This window comes from Phyllostomus discolor, chromosome 7, assembly GCF_004126475.2.
Source record: "Phyllostomus discolor isolate MPI-MPIP mPhyDis1 chromosome 7, mPhyDis1.pri.v3, whole genome shotgun sequence".
Classification (NCBI taxonomy): Eukaryota; Metazoa; Chordata; class Mammalia; order Chiroptera; family Phyllostomidae; genus Phyllostomus; species Phyllostomus discolor.
In genome coordinates this window covers 9,878,962-9,899,639 of record NC_040909.2, presented here as the reverse complement: position 1 = coordinate 9,899,639, position 20,678 = coordinate 9,878,962, and the positions used below count along the sequence as shown (strand labels likewise).

Genomic DNA, 20,678 nt, shown 5'->3' with positions numbered 1-20,678 from the left:
AGAAGCAGATCCTAGCAACGCCCTTGAGAAAGCAGAAAAGGAAATCGGGGATAATTCATCCGTTTTACCAAGGAGGTCAACAGCAGATGTACAGACGGCAGGGGACCTGGGATTTGGTGTCCGGATGAGGTCTGTTCCCCCTGATTTCTTCACTGTTCTCATTGAGTGTGAGCAAGGCCGTCGGCTGCAAATGAGCGCAGGGGAAGGCACTCAGGTGTGAGAGGAGAGAAAATCATCACTGTGGAAAGAGAAAAGGAACAGCCCAGGAAGGGCGGCGAGGAGCGCTGGGCGGGCTGCCCACCTGAGGCTCGAGGTCCGGAACCGAAGAGGAGGTGGGCTCAGGGTGGTGGTGGTGGCAGCAGCAGCGCGTGGAGAGCACTCGGCTCTGATCCCGCACACGGCGCACAGTCAGTGCAAGATGCTGTGGTTCCACCACGTGCATCTTTCTTTGTTGTTTGCGTAGATGTGATACAACTCTGTCCAAAAGAAAAGAAAAGAAAAGAAAAGAGAAGAAAAGAAAGGGAAGGGAAGAAAAGGGAAGGGAAGAGAAAGAAAAGAAAAGAGAAAAGAGAAAAGAAAAGAGAAAAGAAAAGAAAAGAAAAGAAAAGAAAAGAAAAGAAAAGAAAAGAGAAAAGAAATCCTGGGTGAGGCTGTTTTACCAACCTTGTAAATCCATTAAATACAGACAATGCGTACTGTAAAGTAAGGTTAAATTTCAAGTCGGGAAAATGTAGACCCTGCGGCCTAAGAAACTGACAAAACGTGAAGAGGACGATGTCAAGTTAAGTGAGGTTTCAGGAAGACGCGGTGCCAGAGGGCGGCCCATCGAGGTGGCTGTCGCCAGAGCTTCGAGCAGCCCCAAGAGCAGCCCCAAGACACGAGGGCAGGCAGGGCTGGCCCGGGATCACGCACCATGAGGGGCAGACTGTGATGTGCGCATGCTGAACACGTTTTTATATTCAGCGTAGCTGGTGACTCAGTTCAAAGACTGATAGAATCGATTAAGTGGCTTTCATATTAAAGTGAGCTAAGAAAAGACTTCAGGGGAGCTATAATTACACTGAAAATATCAGCATAAAAATCTGAGACTCGGAAAGGTCACTGGTCTATCCTTGAAATAAGAAGCAACAATCTCCTGCGTCACCCCACTCCCAGGAATTGAATGAGATAAACTAACACGCAGCTTGAAGCCCCACGCTGTGGTCCTTGACCCTGCCCCGACCCCTGGGAGAAAGGGGGAGGGGGAGGGGTGTTATCCTCAGAGAACAGAATCTATGAAAATCAGTCTTCCCCACCTTATTGAGATGACCAGAGAGCTGACGTCCTTTCAATGCCGACGCATCGGGGACCGGGGCGGATCAGTCTCCTCACCATGCGGTAGGGTATCGTTTCTGCAAATGGAAGTCAAGGCCTCAATGAGGTAATACCACGTGGCTTCCCAAACGTCTATAATCAGCACCCCTTTTCAAAGAGCTCTTTTGAAGTTCACTGACTCACGACTGTTGATTCCTACCTTTCTTTCCCCTCACGGTCAAGGGGGCTGGACTCCTCCCTCCCAGAGGTGCTGGGTCCCCATCTTCTATACTCGAGTATCGCCAAGCCTCCGCTCCCCTCCCGAGTGTCCCAAGGACTCTCCGACCTTACCACCTGCAAGGCAACTCCCAGGAGTGGTCTCGGTTGTGTCTATGTCGTAAAGGCCTGTTGTTTTGACGCGTGCAGGGCTCGGGGTGTGGAGAGCTCCTCAGCCCCTGGCCGGTGACCACTTCTCTCTGTTCCTGCAACACGGCAACCCCCGAATTTCAATCCTTGTATATGAAATTCTGAATCTTCGCTACAGTTACAACATCCATATATGGATTATCCTGGCACTTCTGGGTTAATGTGTTGTGCTTTTTGATATAATACTGCCTGGACTTGTTAATATTTTACTATATCCACAGACAGTAAGAAACTCGTTTCCACTTTTTTTGCATACTTTCTTTTTGTACGTTTTATTGAGATATAATTCAGACCCTACAATTCACCCATTTGAAGTGTAGAATTCATTGTCTCTTCATGTATTTATAGACCTGTGTGGCCACCCCCATAATTAATTTCAGGATATTCTCATCACCCCCCAAAGAGACACTCATTAGCTGGAATTACACATTTCCCCTCAAACACACCCCCAGCCCCAGGCGACCACTGATTTACTTTCCGTCTCCATAGATGGGCCAGTTCTGGGCAGTTCAAATAAGTGGAATCATACACGTGGCCTTTTGTGACTGGCTTCTTTCACTTAGCATGTTTTCAAAGTGCAGCCATGTTATAGCATGTAACATGGCTCATTTCATAGCTAAGTCACATTCCATTGCAGGGGCACACCAAATGTTCATTCATTCATCGCTCAGTGGGCACATGGGTGGTCTCTGCTTTTTGGTATTTATCTCTTCGGCCTAGACTTAAGCACTGCACCATAAATGTCCCCTTGGGTCCTGGCATGGTCAGAGCACACACTCGACCGTCAGCCACCACTCCCACAGAACAGGTGTGAGAAACACGAATAAAAAAGAATAGAAAGTGAGACACACCTATGGGCATGACCTGTCACCATACGGGAGCCTCGTCCACCGGTAAACATGGCCGATCTTGTGTCTCAAGAGCATAAGTAGCATCCCAGACTGCAGAAGGGGATTGATCGGTTGTTGGGAGAATCCACCATGGCCCCTGAGGGCACCTGCATGTCCTTACGGGTTTGGCCAAGAGTCTAAGAGACGGCTTTCTACTTCATCCATTTTTTCAGGGTTGTGTTTGCAGGGAGCAGTCTTGAGGGGTGAGGTGCACATCTTCCCCCAGACAAGCTCATTACCGCTCATGATACAAGGGACAGATCCCCCGAGCACAGGGCTCCTGTCCTGGAATGCAGCCCTCTGCATGGGTAGGCATCCACCTCGGCCCGCCTGTGTGGCCCCTTGGGACTCCAGGGCCAGAGAAACCAGCGTGAACATGGGGCTGTGGCTCATGCTTTTGCCATGGGTAATAAAGTCTTTTGTCCCTACCCCTGGAGGCTCACGCCTTCTATCAGCACCCATCAAACGTCGGCAGGCCGATGCGTCAGTTTGCAAGGAGGGTGACATCTCAGACCCCTCACAGTTCTTGACAACCAGAGGGCAGGGTGAGAGGACAGAAACAGGAGTGCAACTCTGCCTCTAGAACCTTCCTTGAGACTAGAAGTTGAGGGTCATGGCCACGTAGCCACACTCTCTCCTAATCACGGTCCCCACTTGAGAGCTATGGCCACAAGGGAGCTTCCCTAGATTTCCGGGGTTAACTCAGCCACGTCATCAACTCCCCAGATCCTCGAAATTGTCTCATTTCCATACTTGCTTTGTGATGCCATATTGGCTTGCTTTCACTCTCCTTTAAGGCTTATAAGCACCCAGAAAATAAAAATAATAGATATGCACTTTTTCATCCATGTACAGTTTTCGTTTCTGTTCAATGTCCTACTCTGTAAATACTTCACGCACAATGTGCCTAGCGTCATTAGCATGTGCATCAACACCACCACTATCTCCAATTAAGTGCTTACACGCGCAAAGCCTATCGCCCCTCCTCCTTACTCTCCCCGAACTGCACTAACAGAGCATAAAGCACGTGAGACTAGGAAACAGGCCTTTCTCCTTCTCAGGTCTTCTGACCCCTCCTGCAGAAACTGATTCAGTCATCACTGTTTTAGGTAGATAGTAGCAACTGAGTTATATCCATTCTGTGCAAATTGTTAAATCTTTGGGGAACATGGTTGCAGCCAGGAAATGCAACTTGAAACTGTCAGTTATATAACCTTCATTCAAAGATGAGACGTGGGAAGTACTAGTTATACCGCTCAGTGTGTGACTAAGACTCTCATTCTTTGTGGTTTCTCTTTGTATCTCGTCTCATTGGCTGGCCAGTCGGGAGATGTGATTTCCAATCTCACTGAGGCGGTGAGAAGACCCTGGAGCCCCTTCCCAGGGGGGTTGTGTTTGGGAAGAAAGAGGGGTGGGTGGGCGGGGAGCCTTCCCCGCGGAGAGTAAATCTGGATGCCTGCTCCGAGCACGAGGCAAAGATTGTTTCTGCCCGTCAGTGGGTTATCATTTTCTTACCATCAGATGCACAAGCTACAAAGGGCTTACTGCAGGGTGCACGCCCAGCAGACCAGGCTGCCTGGACTGCTTCTCTGTTGAAGGTCGTTAGCCCTGCTACAGGCTATGTGGAAGTTCTCTTAGCCTCACAGGGTCTAGCACAGCTCTCCAGGAGACTTTACGGTTTGGAGGAAAAGCCTTGTGGTAATAACCACTTATTTGAACCAGAAGTGTCCTTCTACCTATTGTGTCCTCGCCAACCAGTATGGAGTTAGGTACACCACTCCATCAGATGGAAGCAGACACACAAGGCATTTATTGGGGAAAAGCCCAGTGGGGAAACGAGGAAGGAAGGAGCCGGAGAAGGGGACCTGTGAAGGAGAAAGGGAAGAAGGGTGCAGTAAGATCCTTAGGCTTCAGCACCAGTTTGAGACAGTCCAGCCAGGCCAGTGGAGGGGCCTGGAGGAAAGCGGCCCATCTGAGGGTCCCACATCTCCCGAGAGCAGGCCTGCCTTGGGATCCTCGCTCATTCGTTGGCCGAGCGTAGCCGGTGGGAAGCGTGGCCTCCGCGATGCCGAATTCCCAGTGCCGCAGCTGGGGCCGTTGGTCCGGGAGCGATGCTCGGTGAAGCAGGAAATCCGCACGGCACATTATCACCCGCCCGCCACAACGGGCGACCTGTGTGTGGAGGGGGGCCTGGGGTCCTAACCTGAGAGCAGGCCCTCGTCAGCAGTAGTACAGGAAACAGCCGCATAAAGCCCACCCTTGTCCTCAGGCGAGGCACACTGCTGGGAGGCTGCCCAATACATCACAGTGTCCCCTTTATGAGGCCCAAGGAAAATACCTCCTGTGGCTCGGGGCCAGGCCAAGCCATGCCTCCCACACGCCTGGCATGCGCTCAGCCTGCAGACGTATGGACTTGCTAGCTGACTCCTCTTTCTCTTAACCATTAGGACAGTAAGAGCCATTTCGGGGGTCTCTCTCTAGCTCTGGGGCTTTTATTTTTTGATGATTCTACTTTCTTTTTTTTTTTTCATCTTTCCTCATTCCTTTTGTCAACGCTACTGTCCTTGGCCAGTAAGCGAAACTCCCTTCTGAAATTAAGGCAGAGAGCATCATCACCTTAAACTAGCCTGGTACCTTGTAGAACTAAAAATGCTAGGTTTTCAATACTTTCATTTATCCCTCTTATAACTTTACCTATAGGGCTAATCTTTTCATTTGAAACCTGTGCTATTTGACAGAAATGGCATGCAGGCCACCTGTCACCTTAAATATTCTAGTAGCCCCGTTTTAAAAAAGTAAAAAGAAACAGGTGGAACTGAGAATTTAAGTCTTGGGAAGGTCAGTGCGGACTCTCTCCTTGGAGGGTCTCAGTGCAGACCAGATACCCTGCAGGTGCTTGGGGGCCAGGGGGCCAGGAGAGCTTTCAAGATCATACTCACAACGGTGTCTGACCTGTTGTCGTAACTGGACACTGAAGATTTCTGAGCTCCTGGGGGTTTCTGGTGTAAACACCAGGTCTAAGAAAGGGGGGGGGGGGGTCTATTAAATCCAGATATTCTTCACCTAGGGTCTGCAGATCCTTGGTCCACTGATGAGTTGTGGAGGGGAGGAGGGAGGTAGGACAGAATTCCTAAACCTGGATAGGAGAAATGGTTCAACCTAAATTTTCACTAACTTCTAAGCAAAGTATGGCATTTCCTCCTTTAGGAATGCTGGCAACAGCCCAGTGGTATTAGAAGGACCTGCCCCTTTGCCCCAGTAAGGCACAGGTATCTTCACGTTTCTGATGTTTCAGACCTCTCAAAGGATCTTTTTATCACCTTTTGAAGTTCTAGTAGTTATTAGACCTGTTGCTAGATCTTGCTAATTAGTGCAGTAGCAAAGAAACAATACTATGTTATCCATGTATTATTTTTCATTTCGGTATAATAGGTTTCCTTTGTAACCCTTGATGTTTTCTTTCATGCACTTAAAGCATATGCTGAGCAGGGGTCCACCAGGGTGAGCCCACTCCCAGAGGTTCAGGTGTGTTTTTCTGGTACCTGAGTCTACATCGATTAACCTTTTCCCGAGCTCACCTTCAGTTTCTATAAGGCACTTATCGTGTTCAAGGTTCTGTGTTCAAGCTGACAGGCTGGTTTTCTGGTATGTTCGGTTGACACATCCCTGGTCCCCACTGGATGCCAGGCCCCTGGTGAAGGTGAGTGGTGGTGCCGAAGCGGGGTCCCAGACCAGCACCATCAGCATCACCTGGGAGCTTGCTAGATTTGCAAATTCTCAGGTCACACCCCAGACCTCTGAAAACAGACACTCTGGGTCTATTCATCTGTTTTATCAAGCCTTCCAGGAGGTGCACGCTGTTGTTTGAAAACCACCGCGCTGGGGAACTGGAAGGCGGCCCAACCCTGCGGGGAAGGGTCCCGCCTCGAACCTCGGGTGGGGACTAACGGGGCTCCTGCAACGCAGGGGAGGGGAGGCTAGGATTTCGACGCAGAGGTGCTGAGGGGCAGCCATCGAGTCGCAAGCCGAGGGCTAGGGGGCACCCCGATTTTACTTCCACTACCTCGACCTCTAGAGTGACTGATGGAGATGATCCCCCAGAACCCACCCGTCGGCGCCACAGCTCTACGGTGACAAAACGGGAGAGCCCGCGAGCGCGGAGGAGACAGCCCCATGCCTGCAGGTTTTGGTGGGATGGATTTGCACCCGGGCTGGACCGTGCGGGTCCAGCGGGCCAGCGCCGGACCGCGAGCTCCCTGCTGGGAATTGCGGTCCCGCAAGCCCACCCGCCGCAGGCTTTGCGAGAGCGGTGGCCTCTGGAAAACTACAAGTCCCACAGTTCCCGGCGCGGGGCGCGCACGTGGGCGGGGCGGGGCGGGGCTGGGGGCGCAGCAACACAGTCTCCACGGCCATTTTGTCGGAGAAGCCGCAGCGCCGCCTCTTCTTTCGCGTCCTCGCATCCGTCTCCGCCGCCTCTGCCTCTGCCTCCGCCTCCTCCTGGCTTCCGCCGCCGCCGCCGCCGCCGCCGCCGCCGCTGCAGCCGCATCCCAGTCCCGGGGCGAAGCGTTTTCTTATTTCCCTTCTCTCGCCACTACAGCCTCTTGACACGGCGATCCGGGCGGGCCCCGCAGGAATTTTATCCCCTCACCGGCCTCACACTAGTATCGCATGTCCACTATCCAGAACCTCCAATCTTTCGGTAAGATCTGGCCGCCGCCGCCGTCCCCTCCTTCCCCCGCGCGCCTCTCGGCCGGCCGCCGGACCCTCCGCGCCCGCCCTCGCCGCCGCACAGCCCTGACCACCGCTCGGAGGAGCCCCCCCCCCCATCCCCACCCCGCTGCCCTCCCCGTACCCCGAGTGGGGCTTTGTCTCGGCGCCCAGAAAATGGCGACTGGCCCCCTGGCGACCCCCTCCCCGAGGACGGCCGGCTGACCCCGGCCCCTGCGCCCGGAGCCCCGGCCGCCGCCTGGCCGCTGTCCCTTGACATCTCGGCGGCGACCCCGCTGCTCGCCGGGGCGACGGCGGCCGCGGGGCTGGCTGGCGATCGGCGTCCGTTGGTGGTCGCCGCCGGTTGCGAGCAGGTGTCGGGGGGGCACGGAGTGAAAGATGCGGGTGCAGACCTCTCCGAACCGCCACAGGGTCCGGTTTCTCAACTTGCGGTGTAATTTGTAAAATTACATCTCTTGATGCATATATATGCACGCACGTGTATATATGTGTGCCTTTTCTTTTTGTCGTCGTTACTTTTTGCACGGCAGCTTTTACAGCGAAATGATTGGGGTGTTTGAATGTTTCTGTTGTTAGCACAATGTGATCAAGATGACGCACGTTTTTATAGCGGCTACAAAATTAAGGTTTTAAAATTGCGTTTTATTAGGGGGCTGTGTTAACGGTCACATTGTCTGTGTATAACGATTTTCTGTCCAAGTGTCGGTAGACCTGCCTGTTTAAATTGTTCTCTTTTTGTGAGAGGACCTTGGGGGTTTTACTTATGCCCCAACCCCATCACTGCCCCCATCCCCACGCGCAAAAAAAGCAGAGGCACTGGAAACTTCTTTGCGGACTGCCTAGGCTGTAGTGTACCGTGGATCTGGAAATGACTTACTAAAAAAAATATTTTCTGCTTTCGATTTTTTTTATTTTGTATCCTTTTGCAGACCCCTTTGCTGATGCAACTAAGGGTGACGACTTACTCCCGGCAGGGACTGAGGATTACATTCATATAAGAATCCAGCAACGGAACGGCAGGAAGACGCTGACTACTGTTCAGGGCATTGCAGATGATTATGACAAAAAGAAACTTGTGAAAGCTTTCAAAAAGGTACAGGTGTCGGAAAGGAGAGATGAAAATAGAGTTCCCGATGCACACCTCTGAACTGGGTCATGGGTCATACGGTGCCAGTGGGGGGTGAAAAGGATTGGATCCGAGAAAGCTGTGTTCATCCTCTCAGTTAACAGTCAGATATTTATGTCTGGTCTCCCCTCTTAAAATAAGACTCACATGGCCTTCAGCCACATGTGAAATAATTTAGTTCTCGATGTTCCAAGTATAGTCGTTGCCTTTACGTGACCTGCTGGTTCCTGGGGCCGGCAGGAGACAAACTTGTTACTCAAACGTGATCAAGCCTGCTGAGTAGTTGATGCTAGTCTTAGGGTGAGAGTTAAATGTCATTGTGCTGGGCTCGGTTATTTATGTTGAACGTTGATGTGCTTCTCCAGAAATTTGCCTGTAATGGCACTGTGATTGAGCATCCGGAGTACGGGGAGGTCATTCAGCTTCAAGGCGACCAAAGGAAAAACATCTGCCAGTTTCTGCTGGAGGTGAGTGGCCGCCGGACGCAGGCCGTGAAACTGCTTTGTCATTAGAATGACCCGACCGCCCCTGTGTCTACAGGGGCGTCTTCGGGCACGTGTTGAATCGTGTTGAATCGTTAGTAACAGAAAGTGTGTTGCAATAAGCTTTTAACAGTGGTTCTTTTTAATGGCCGCTGCATGTTTTCTAGGGTGAATTTATGCCCCCCTCAAAGCGACGGTGCTGAAGTAGGTTTTGTTTTGCAGGTTGGCATTGTCAAGGAGGAACAGCTTAAGGTCCATGGATTCTAAGATGACCCTAAACACGTGGAGGATTTCTTGAGTAATTTTATTTGCTAAATCCAGTCTGGCTGCCTTGTGAAATGATGCTCTGCAGAAAATGGACTTTTCCTTTATTTAACCGCTCCCGCTCCTGCTCCCACTCCCACTCCCACCCCCACCCCCCTCCCTCTCCCCCTCCGCATGACGACGGAGAGCATGGGGCGCGCAGGCCGGCAACACATGAGGAGCCCGCCGTGAGATGGTAGCGGAGCCCCGTGCTCATCTTAACATGTTTCCAATGGAAAATACTTTGTTCGGGGTGTTTATTTGTTTATTGTTCAGTTCATTACTTTTCACTTGATGAAATTTTTGTTGTATTAAACCATGTGTGTTGCAGCTTAACAATAAAAAAGTCTATGAATTCTACTGTGATCAGTTAGGCTCTCAGGTCTAAGCCGGTGAGCCGCGCGTGTGTTCTCTCTTTCACGGTGGGCGTTCTCCTCCTGTGAGCGCCCTTTCTAATTGGCTTCGCTCTGGTCGAACCCACGGTTAGAACGTGACATTGTTTTGTGTAGCGCGTGTTCTGCGTTTACTGACTTAAGGATAGAGCCCTGGCCAGTGGCTCAGTCGGTGGGAGCATCGTCCTATCCACCAAGAGGCTGCAGCTTCGATCCCCTGTCAGGGTGCATGGTCCCCAGTCAGGGTGCATGATTCCCGGTCGGGGTGCATGCGGGAGGCAACTGATCGATGTTTCTCTCTCCACCCCCTTCCTCTCTAAAATAAATAAACATCCTCTGATGAGTTAAGAAAATATATAGAAACAAGTATAAACCAGGGCAAAAAATCTGAAAGAATATAGTTTTAAACCTTTAATAAAATAATGCAAAGTAAAACTTAAGTATTAGCACACAGGATCCTGTGTTTTTAGTGGTTAAGTTGCGGTGTTGACACGGTACATATTCCTAAGTGCTGGATAAGGTAGTAGGCTTGTAATGTAAATGAGTCTTAGGCACCTCCCTGCAAGTGGCGGGGGGGGGGGGGGGGGGGGGGGGGGGGCGGGGCGGGGCGATAGTGACACTGCCTCACAGCTGGAAACCACAGGGGCTCGGGTTAGCGTCCCCTGAGCGCTAGAAAGTGACAGTTGGGATGCCAGCCGGGGGCTTCTGGCCAGAGAAGCTGTGTTCTCTCCCTGCCCGACAGTGTTGGTGGGTGTGTGCCACCAGAGGAAGTGGAAGCCCTGGGCGATAGCGCATGGAGGGCGGGGGCGGCGGGAGAAACGATACGATTTTGCTGTTCTTGATCATGAGATTTCTGCAGCTCATCTTGCGTTTCAAACTTCTGCTTTTCATTGAGCAGCCATCATTTGCTCCGTTATACAAGTTACGTTACTAAGACCGCTGGGCAAGACAAAGGGATGCACCCGCAAGGGCACACTTTGTAGCTTAACGCAGCGGAGTGACGATGATGGAGAAGTCTGTCACTGCGGTCGCTGCGTCTGCACCAGCTGGCCCCCCGGCCCCTATTTTGAGGAGTCTGCTTTTGGAAAGAGAAGTCAGCCCCGCCCCCAGATTTCCCTCCTGAAGACACTTCAGGAGTAGATTTCATTACCTTCCACCCCAGCCCACCCCCAGTCCAGAGAGGCGGGTCTATTACATGAGTACACCAAAATAGCTTGAGTTTGGTAAGCTCATTTCTGAAAAACACTAGCATACCTTGACCAAAAAGACAGAGGTTGGGGAGAAGCTTCCAGCTCACTGGGAAATCCTCGCTGTAACATTTTGTGATGGCTGCACTTGCAGCTGAGAGGTGCTGCGGAAGCAGTCTGGAAATGATCCAGCGAAACTTCCATGAACCTGCGATTAAAGTGTCTCTTCATCCACCGTGTTGTCTTGTTGGGATGAGCACCGAACGGAGAGGCTGGCGTTGGGCAGGGAGGCCTCACCTTGGCCCCCACAGGCGAGCTCTTGGTCATCCTGCCGCGTGTCAGGCCCCTCCCGGTGGGTGGGCTCCAAAGCCTTGAGCTGACGGGTTTTGTGAGGAAGCCCTCTCCTTAGCCTGGAGGCGAGTCCCGATCTTAGAGCAAGGACAGGTTAGGTACCCTTTCCTTTCTCGCCTTCGAGCAACCCAATAAAAATAAAAGGCAAGAATACAGACTTCTGCAGTTTTACCCAAACGAGTCAGAGGATGAAGGTGGAGCAGCGCTCTTCCGTGGGGAACCTGCCCGGGAGCCTCGGGAGCCTCGGAGCCACCGAAGAGCGTGGTGGGGGCGGGGCTAGCTGCTGATGCCGCCGGCTGCAGGGGCAAGGGGACTGGGCAGCGTGTGTGACAGGAGGGGGAACAGACTTGACCGGTGCAGCAGAAATACCTGCCCAAATCGGGCATCTCCCCGTGCCTCCTGGGCCCGAAGATCTCCACCAGCACTTCAGTAAGCTGTGCTTTCAGGGGGCAAAGTGACGAACACCAAGTAAGCACGAGATTCGCCCCTGAGCTGCTAGACGCGGCAGGAGTCTTGGCAAAGACATTAGGAAACTGACGTTTGAGGCGCAACCTAGTAAAACGTGCAACTAGCAAGGATGTCCTGTGCCCACCGATCCCGGCCCCCTGGGGAAGCAGCCCACTCTACCCACTCAGGAACTGGCTGGGGGGGGGGCAGCTGTTCTCGGGATCGAGTGGAAGGAACACTTCTAGTCCCGATCAGGAAAGCCGGTCACAAAGTAGCTCAAGGAATACAGAAGGGTAACACCCCTGCGTGCCAGCAGCCGTCGGCAGTCAGGCTCGGCTGGAGGAAGGGGTCCTCACAGCTCAGGGAAAATGGGCCTCATCGGGCCGGCCACACAGACCTGTTCTGTTGGGCCTGAGGGGGTCGCCTTCCCAAGCCAGGATTCCACAGGGGGGAGGAATGAGGAGGGTGTGGCTCGGCTGCACTAAAACCGAGGGCATCCTCATTGCCCAGGGTGGTGGCCGTCAGCTGCCCTCACTTGACAGGCCAGGCGACACTGTACTTGTCTGGGACCAGGTGATTGGCTTCCACAGGAGCAAAACCACGTCAGGGGCCCTCAGCATCCACAGCTCCTTCCACAGGGCTAGGCTGACACTTCACTCCCTGTTTACCTGGGTAACCGGAAGCTTGGGGGAAAAAAAAGAAAAGTCATGAATTGGAGGAATGGCTGTGTTTCTTCCCTCCTGGAACACCGTTCAGAGTGGGACTGGTGCTGGGAGAGGGGGGAATGCTGGACTGACCAGGTGTTGTTGTTGTGCCAGGGGGCAGGTGGCCCGTGGGGGCGCTCTGACCGGCATGGAGGAGTTACCTGGCAATTCACACTCAGCTTCAGGTGCAGGCGCCAGCGTAGGCCGTGTGGGCCGGGCGCCTCACCTGTTAGCACCTCGGTCCGGTTTCGGGTGTAGCAGGAGGAGCAGCAGATCTGCCGTGGTCTGTAGCTGTGTCTCCCAAATTCTAAGGGTGCAATCTGCCCTGCAGTGAGCAGTGCCTGCATCTCCAGCGTGAGCACCCACAGACTTCTCAAGCAAAAAGCAGTTACACGGAGACGGCACTATCCATTACTCAACGCCCAAAGGAGACCCAAGTTTAAAACTGAAATCCCCTGCAGGGGGATGTGAGTGACCTCGGCCCCTAAACTGGGCTTTGGCTGCAGCCCCCTGCTCCAGCCTGGAGGGTTTGAAGGGCCTCAGTGGGGGCTACAGAATTTTCCGAAGGCCTGGCTGTAACCCCTGGGGTTTGTCTCCACGTGCCCCCGCCCTCCCCCCTCGCTCCTCGGGGCCCCCAGGCCCCACCTCGTCAGCTCATTGGGCACGGAGAACACGCAGTCTGGACAGCAGAATCAGCGCTTTAATCCGCGTCATCCGCCACCAATTCTGTGGGGGAGACATCGCCAAGGATGTGGGGAGAAGCATCATCCTGCAAAGGAGGAAAAAGGCCGGCTCGCTCCCTGGTCACTTGTTAGATTGGACTACGGGAACCACTGGCAACCCACTGGATACATCAGGACTGTTGAAATGAAACGACGTCGGGCAGGCGCGGAATTGAAGGGGGCGGGGCCGGATGGTTCAGGCACGTGTGTAGCCCTCGATCACCCCCTGGTGGCCACTGAGAGGCCTAGCTAGCTCCCGGCAGTTCCCAGTCAACCACGGCAGCTGCCAGTTGTCGCAGGCGTCCCCGAAGCACCAGCTGACAGGTTTGATTCTGTCATCCCTCAGATGTTACTCAGATTGACATAGCCAGTTCTTTATTATTGAAATCCATCAAAATCCATCACCACTTGCTTTTACCCGGGAGAGACAAGAAAATGCTCGAACGGGCTTACCCTGGGGATGCGTAAAACCACCGCATCTACTCCCTACAACGATGCTATCAGAAGGAACTTAATTCCAAGTGGCGTACCTGAAACGCAGGCATCTGCCTATGGCCTCCGGAGCACAGGCGATTAAAACGATGGGGGCTCCTAACCTGTCACGGGCCGGAGTTGCACACGCACGCTAAGCACACAGTGGGCTCAGTCCGAGCCTCTGCCGCGCACCAACACACGGGTGAGTAGCGTGCCTTTTTGCCTACTGGAGACACACCCACCTGGCGGGTGAAGATTGGCGGCTTCTGTCTGGGAGGAGCGGTCACTGAACCCCCAGTCTCCAAGCCCACGACACAGGCACCCCTCAGAGATATGTGTCAGTTTCCAGGCCACCGCGATGATGAAGTGGGTCATGCTCTTCTTGCGGGTGGGGGGTCTGGCCTGTGGTTTGTAGAGAGTATGACCTCTGTGGAGCACAATGAAGTGCCGTTCTGTCCACGCACCCACCCACCCACCCGCGCTGGGGAACCCGGCATGGGTCTCAGAAGCCCAGTCACTGGTCAGTACGCTCACTTGGAGAGGCTCTGCCAGCTCCCACCTTCACGGGTGGGTGGGGGAGGGGGGGCCTGAGAGCTCAGTGGGAACCTGGAGATGGTGCCTGAGGGGTTTGATGCTGCCTGAGTCAGTGCCCGCGGCACCAGACGGACACCTACACCTGACCGGGGCACCCCCGGACAGGTACTGGGAGGTGTTTCTTCAGAAAATCTGCCGTCTCCAACAACAACCCTTCGACCCTTTCTGTGCTTCTACCAAGCATTGCCCCTCATGGTCTCCCTCCCCTTGCAACAAAGGTCAAGGTGGCCGACCACCTTTGAACACATGTGACCTAGAGCTCCGGGGGCTCTGCATGGACCAGCTTGTGAGCTTTATGCAGACTTCATGACCCAGCGTGGATGCCTGGCCTCCCACCATCATTACACCCGCCCCCATCCATTGCTACAAATGACCCTACATCTCGTCTTCTTCATACCTAACATTTACCCAAAATTTTCCTGCTTATTGTTTGGTTTTGCTGGTTAACTTCCCACCTCCCCCACCCCCACTGCCATGTAAGGCGCACCGAGACGCTTGCAGGAGATGCTGTCAGGGCCTCCCCCACCGCCCCCCCCCCATCCCCTTGGTGCCCCCTGTTCCCAGGCTCCTTCACTGGTGCTCAACTGCGAGCATCTGTGACCTCTGTGGGAGGGTGTCCTGCAGCCCCAGGAGGACCTGGGCCTGCCCAGGGCAGGATGGAAGCACAGGGAGTTACCACTGGCCCCTGCTCCCCACTAAGCTGCCCTCCACCAGGGCCTGATGGGATAGAAGTGTCCCAGCTCCCTCAGCTGCACGGGGGCGGAAACTTGGAAGCGTCTCCCCTACACTGGCTCCCAGAATTCTCCAGCAAGGTCGGACCTCCGTGATCCGTAACGGTAACCGGTCCATAGGGCGCCCTTCCCTGGCTTCCTTCCCTTTCCGGGCCCGTTTCTTCATACTTCCACCAGTGCACTCCAACACTCCCTCCCAGAGAGACTGCTTGAACTTGCACTCTTGTCTCGGCCTCGGGGGAACCCCACTGAGGGGGACACCTCTGTGTGGCTCACCTCCCCTCCAGTGTGTGACTCACTCACTCACCTCTGTATGTCTCAGCCCCAGTGCTTGGAACAGGCTCCGGAACACAGTAGTTGTGCAATAGACACGCGTTGAAGGAATGGCTGAGTCTCCTCTGACCTCCGCTCGCCCTTCGGGAGAGTCCAGTCTAATGACCCCATCACAGAGCTGCGGAGCCGAGCTGTGGAACCGAGCTGGGGTCCCGTGCATCCCTGAAGTGGGCGACGGCTACGGTGACTGCCGCAGGGTTCTTTGAACACAATTATTTCTGTCAAGCGCTTCCTTACTCCTTCTACCCCCCACACTGTCTCCCCCGGAGCGGGGAAGAGGACAGAATTCAATTCCAGGGGAAAGAAAGCTGGTGGGATGCCTGGTGGGTGCATATCCCACTGGGGACTTGGGGAGCCCTGGGTTCTAGGACCCCCATGCAGCCCCCAGAGTCCTGTTCTAAGCTCTGCCAGCCACCGCGCCGCACAGAGACGTCCCAGGCTGGCCCTGGTCCTTCAGACCCGCTGTCACCCAGGCCCTTGTCACAGCGCCTTCTTTCAGTTTTATTGAGATAGGACTGTCATCCGTGAAATTCAGCCAGGAAGTGTGAAGTCCACCGGGTTTTAGTATAACCATGAAGGTCAGTGACCATCCCCACCGTCCATTTCAGAACGTCCTCATTGCCCACAGAAGAAACCTTGTACCCATTTGGATGTTTGCCTCTGGGAGCATGCAGCTTTGGCTCTTACATTTGTCTCTGGTCCATTTTCCATTAAACTCTGTGGGTCGGTGTAATTTGGGGATCTAAATTCATTCTTTTACATGTGGATGGATATCCAGTTGTCCCAGCATCGCCTGTTGGAAAGGTGGTCCTCCCCCACCCGGTTGAAGGGTCTTGGCACTCTTGTTGAGAACCAGTCAGCTGCAGACGAGTGTATTTCTAGACTCTCGATTCGGTTCCTTTGATCTGCGTAGGAAGACGCAGGTGGAAGCCCGGTTAGAGACGGCCTTTCCAAGCCAGGCTGGAGAGGGAGACCTGAGTGACAGGCCCCTGGGCCCCCAAGGCCTTCGGGACCCGCCCACAGGTAGGCGGGGCCGCGTTAGGGCCCCGCATTCAAGACCAAAGTTGCATCCAGGGCTTTCTCCCCCAGGGTATCTATTCTTGGGCCAAACCCACGTGGTCTTAATGACTGTAGCTTTGCAGTGAACTTGGAAATCAGAAAGGGTGCGTCCTTCATGGCTTCCTCTTTTTCCAGGTAGTTTCGGCAATTCAGGGTCCCTTAAATGCCATCGAGTCACGAAGTGTCCCTTCGCCCCAGGTGTTTGAGGCTTTTTTTTTGCCCTGAGTCCAGGCCTCTCTCAGGGACCTTGTGGGGAGGGCTTGATTCCGAGGTACGGGACTGGCCCACGCATCTCCTCGGCTCGTAGCATCCCAACCTGATCTGTGAGTCAAAGGGCGGCAGAATGCGCCACCCCAACACATGCCACTTCGGGTTATGCTGAGCTGAAGACGATTGAGGAGAAGCAGACACAAGGCAAGCTCTTGACCCTCCCCCCGTTTTTCTAAGTAATGTGGCACGGGAATCACGGAGCCTAAGGAAGTCACACGCTGAACAGACAGACGTGGGCTGGCAGCTCACCCCGCTGACGTGGCACCTGCAGAGACCCGGCTCTCCCAGGTGCAGCCGGCTTCCGCCTGGAGCCTCCGGCAGTAAAGCACAGCCGCCCAGGAGCCCAGGAAGAGCAGAGGGAAGCCGGGTTAGAGACGGCCTTTCCAAGCCAGGCGGGAGGGGGAGACCTGAGTGACAGGCCCCTCGGCCCCCAAGGCCTTGGGGACCCGCCCACAGGTCGGCGGGGCCACGTTAGGGCCTCAGTCCAAGACCAAAGTTGCATCCAGGGTTTCCTCCCACTCAAGTTCAGACAGGGAGAGGGAAAAACAGCGTTTGGAGTTGCCTTCGGGGCACAGACGGTCTTGGTGCCCCCAGGATGTCTTGTCCGAGGGCCTGGGTTCTGCTGTCAGCTTGCTCGGTGACCGAGGAGGCTCCAGACCCAGTGCCTGGCCGAACCCCGTGCACAACCTCATTCTGACCGCGTGCCAGTGAGGCCGGTGCCCTGGGTCCCAAAGCTCAGTGTCCTTGTCCGTCAAATGGGGGTGATGGTAACCTCGGAGGCGCCCTGTGGGGGTTCCCTGCACAGTGTTTGGCACGTAATAAGCATTTAATTCAATAAACCATGCTATCATCTATCACAGGAACAACACTGGCCACGTCAGCTTCATGGGAGCCAGTGGAGAGAGCCCACGGTGTGAAAACACGAGAGTGAGGGCTGTCCTGGAGTTTCCGTCGTGGAGCCCGGCCAGCCGACCCCGGGGACCACGTGCACGAGGTCGGTGGCAGGGCACAGCACCCTGGCGTGGCAGGCCCTGTCAGGAACAAAGAGTGGGCTTCACCGGGAGCTGCTCCGTCTCTGCAGCATTGTGGTCTCGGCTCCCGGTCTCGGCTCCCGTTTCGTTCTCGTTGGGCCCCTCTTCTCCCTCTCCTTTCCGTGGTCAGTGTTGCCAGAGGCTGGTCCGTTTTTCATTTAAAAACAAACAACAATAACTTCTGTGGCTTTCCTGACCCTCCCTTTGTACTTTTCATTTCCTGTTTCCTTCATCTCTGCCTTCATCCTTACTTCTGCCTTCCTCCCACCTGCTCTGTTCTATGCTTTTCGCGGCTTCCAAAGCTGGCGGCTTTGCTCATTGACGTTTAACTTTTCCTCTTTTCCACTGCGAGCATTTAAGGATGTCAGTTTCTCTGGCGCAGCCCCACGGGTTTTGATCGTACTTTCGTTGTCATTTGCTGAGAAACATTTTCTACTTCCCGTTGGATACGCTGCTCTCGGCGCCAGGGGGAGCTCGGGGGTCTGCCGGTCCCGCCCCGATCCGCAGGAGTGCGCACTGCGCTGGGCATCCTTCCGGCTTTGGTTCACCCTCGCTGCTTGTGTCTAACTGTCCTCCAGTGCTGTGTTCGGAGATATCGGGTGTTCATGTATTTCCTGAAGGCAGCACTTCCTTTTCACTGCCTTAATCTTATTGTTGTTTCTCTTGGTTACAGTGTGGCAGGGATATCATCCCTCTGTCTTAACCACAAATCCCCAGGTGTAGTTTGTTCTTTTTCTAGATTGAAATATATATAGTTCTATACATAATTTTTTATATATATATATATTAGGTGCAGTACCCACATGTGACCAGTAGAGGATGCTATTGACCCACTTTAACGCCAGCCCTTAACATTTTTCAGGGTCCTCTCCCTCTGAGTTTTAGAGAAAAGACTCAAGCTACCAGGTGCTGCTGGTGACGCGGGCCTGCCCGACACGCTGTGAGTAGCATGGGTGCGTGGCAATGGTATAAGGACAGGTATCCTTGAGGTGGCTTCAGAGCAGCCCCAGGATTTGGAAACGGAAGCCCTGCCTTCTGATCCAGGCTCCACCACGTCCCAGCCGTGTGGCCTCGTCCAGCCCGCGGACCCCCGAGAGGCTGGGGTTCCTCCGCAGCAACTAGGGGTATTTCTCCAAGGCGCACAGTGTCTGCGATCAGGGTGGTGAAGTGATGTGCGTGCGGCACTGAACTCAAAGCCTCGCCGTGGAAGGAGCTACCGTGTCCTTAAGAAATGTGAGCCTGGAGGCGACGAGAATACCGTGAATACCCACCTACCCGTGTGGGACGCGCTGACGCCCTTCTAGTTGTCATGGAAACGACCCCCAGAATCATCTTCCTGCCTGATGGGGAGAATTACCTGGGACACAGGGAACGCTCTCCCACCCCGGAGACGCAGCACCCCCCAGATCCTCAGCATCTCCGGAGGGGAGGGCCTGGCCTTTTAAGCACGTGCTCAGCGGGATTCTTGAGATCGGGCAAACCGGAAACGCTGGCTCACAGAACATCGAACTATGGAAACACCTGCCTCTGCTCTGGAAACGGGGAATACGCCCTCCGTCTGCCCGGAGCGGCAGCATTTTCCTGTTAGCTTTCATAAAGATGGGGTGCAAGGAAACCCTGAGAAGCGGCCCCTAACGCTCTAGTGAAAGGTGGAGGAGGAAGAAAGCAGGCGTGACCAGTCACCAGACAGCCCCACTTACCTCGGAGGGATGCGGTCAGGTGTGGGGGGAGGCGGGCAGGACTTCCTGCTCAGGGCCGCGCACGGGTCCTTGCCTGGGGCTGCTGCTTCTGGGAGCACGGGGACAGGGAGGAGAGTCATTACGCAGGATCCCTGAGATACTGCGATGTTGTGCAGGGCACGTTATCTGCATCACAGCAAAATGAAATGTAAGAATTCCCTAGCGATTTGATTCCACTTCTGGGAATCTGTGCCAAGCAGAGAACCAGCCCGAGGGGCAAGATCGAACGCATACAGATGCTTGGCGTGTTACTGTCTGTTACACTGGAAAGTTTAAAGCAACCAACAGGAAACTGCGCAGTTCGGTACACTCAGACCAAGGAGGATGTAGGTAGGCCGCAGGTGGGAGGTGACAACCTTCAGAAAGAGGGCGTGGGGACGCTGAGAGAGTGAGGGTGAGGAGTGCACCGGGCGGTAAGGAGAGGCTGGCATGAGGGGCAGGCAGGTCAGACAGGGCCTCGCAGACCATGCCGGTGTTCTTCTGAGGCTCTGCTGGGCTCTCAGCTGCCGGAGAGATTCATTGCGCCAAGCCTATGCGGCTGCTCCTGCCTGCCCCTCCTCCTGCAGAGCATCAGGAGGCCTGGCATGTAGCCCAGGGCCCCAAGTCCAGCTTTGGGGTGAAGTGGGGGATGTGTGAGACGGAGACACAGCCAAGTTCACCCGGAGAAGACCAGGCTCCCCCGCGGAGCTGAGAGGAGGACACAGAAAGAGGGGTCGTGCTCAAAGGTGTCAACTGTTAACAGCCACGTTTGGTACCCAGGAATGTCGCCCTGCACCCCAATGGCCAAAAGAGACCTCATCGTTAGACAGTGACAAACTGAAACAAGTGCACTTGAAGCTTCAGGGCCCTCCCCTGTCTGGGCCTCCTCCAGGACCTGGAGCCTAGAGCTGCATTCACACATTTTATTTTTCCTTCTGTAAAGAGCGTCCATAAAATTGCATAGGCCCTGGGCCCCTGCAGGTCGGGATGCCCCTGCTCCCAGAAATCAGAGCAGGGAAGTAACCAAGCAGTTAGTGGCGGGTACTGCAGATTCTGAGAGGATGAGCGATGGGTGAGCCAGGGATTCATCGAAGCTAGGGTTACGGGGCATCACTGGGGGTGGGGGCGGACACGGAGGTGCCAGTGCCCCCCAGGGGGGTGGCCAGGAGCAAGTGGGTAAATGAGACGATGTGATCAGGGTCTGAGTGTGTGTTCAGCACAGTCACGGTTGCTAAACTTTGTTACTATTCTTAATAGGATGATCAGCATTGTTAGTGTGGTTGCCGTGACCGGGGAGACCTGTGAGCTCCATTTGCTGAGGTGTGGGTCCCACTCTAGTCACTGGAAGGCCTGGCACAGCGAAGGTTTCTTCTGCAGATTTCCACGAACGTCTTTCTTCATCGCTCTGCCACGTCCT

The 20,678-nt window shown here is 54.4% G+C and overlaps 1 protein-coding gene across 1 annotated transcript; it reads left to right on the top strand.

Annotated features, from left to right (window-relative positions):
• Window positions 1–4,975: 4,975 nt before the first annotated feature.
• EIF1B (eukaryotic translation initiation factor 1B) lies at window positions 4,976–9,332 on the top strand. Its single transcript, XM_028518305.2, has 4 exons — window positions 4,976–7,308; window positions 8,267–8,430; window positions 8,829–8,930; window positions 9,168–9,332. The coding sequence occupies exons 1-4, from the start codon at window positions 7,278–7,280 to the stop codon at window positions 9,210–9,212; spliced, it is 342 nt and encodes a 113-aa protein (XP_028374106.1). The 5' UTR covers window positions 4,976–7,277; the 3' UTR covers window positions 9,213–9,332.
• The last annotated feature ends 11,346 nt before the right edge of the window (window positions 9,333–20,678 follow it).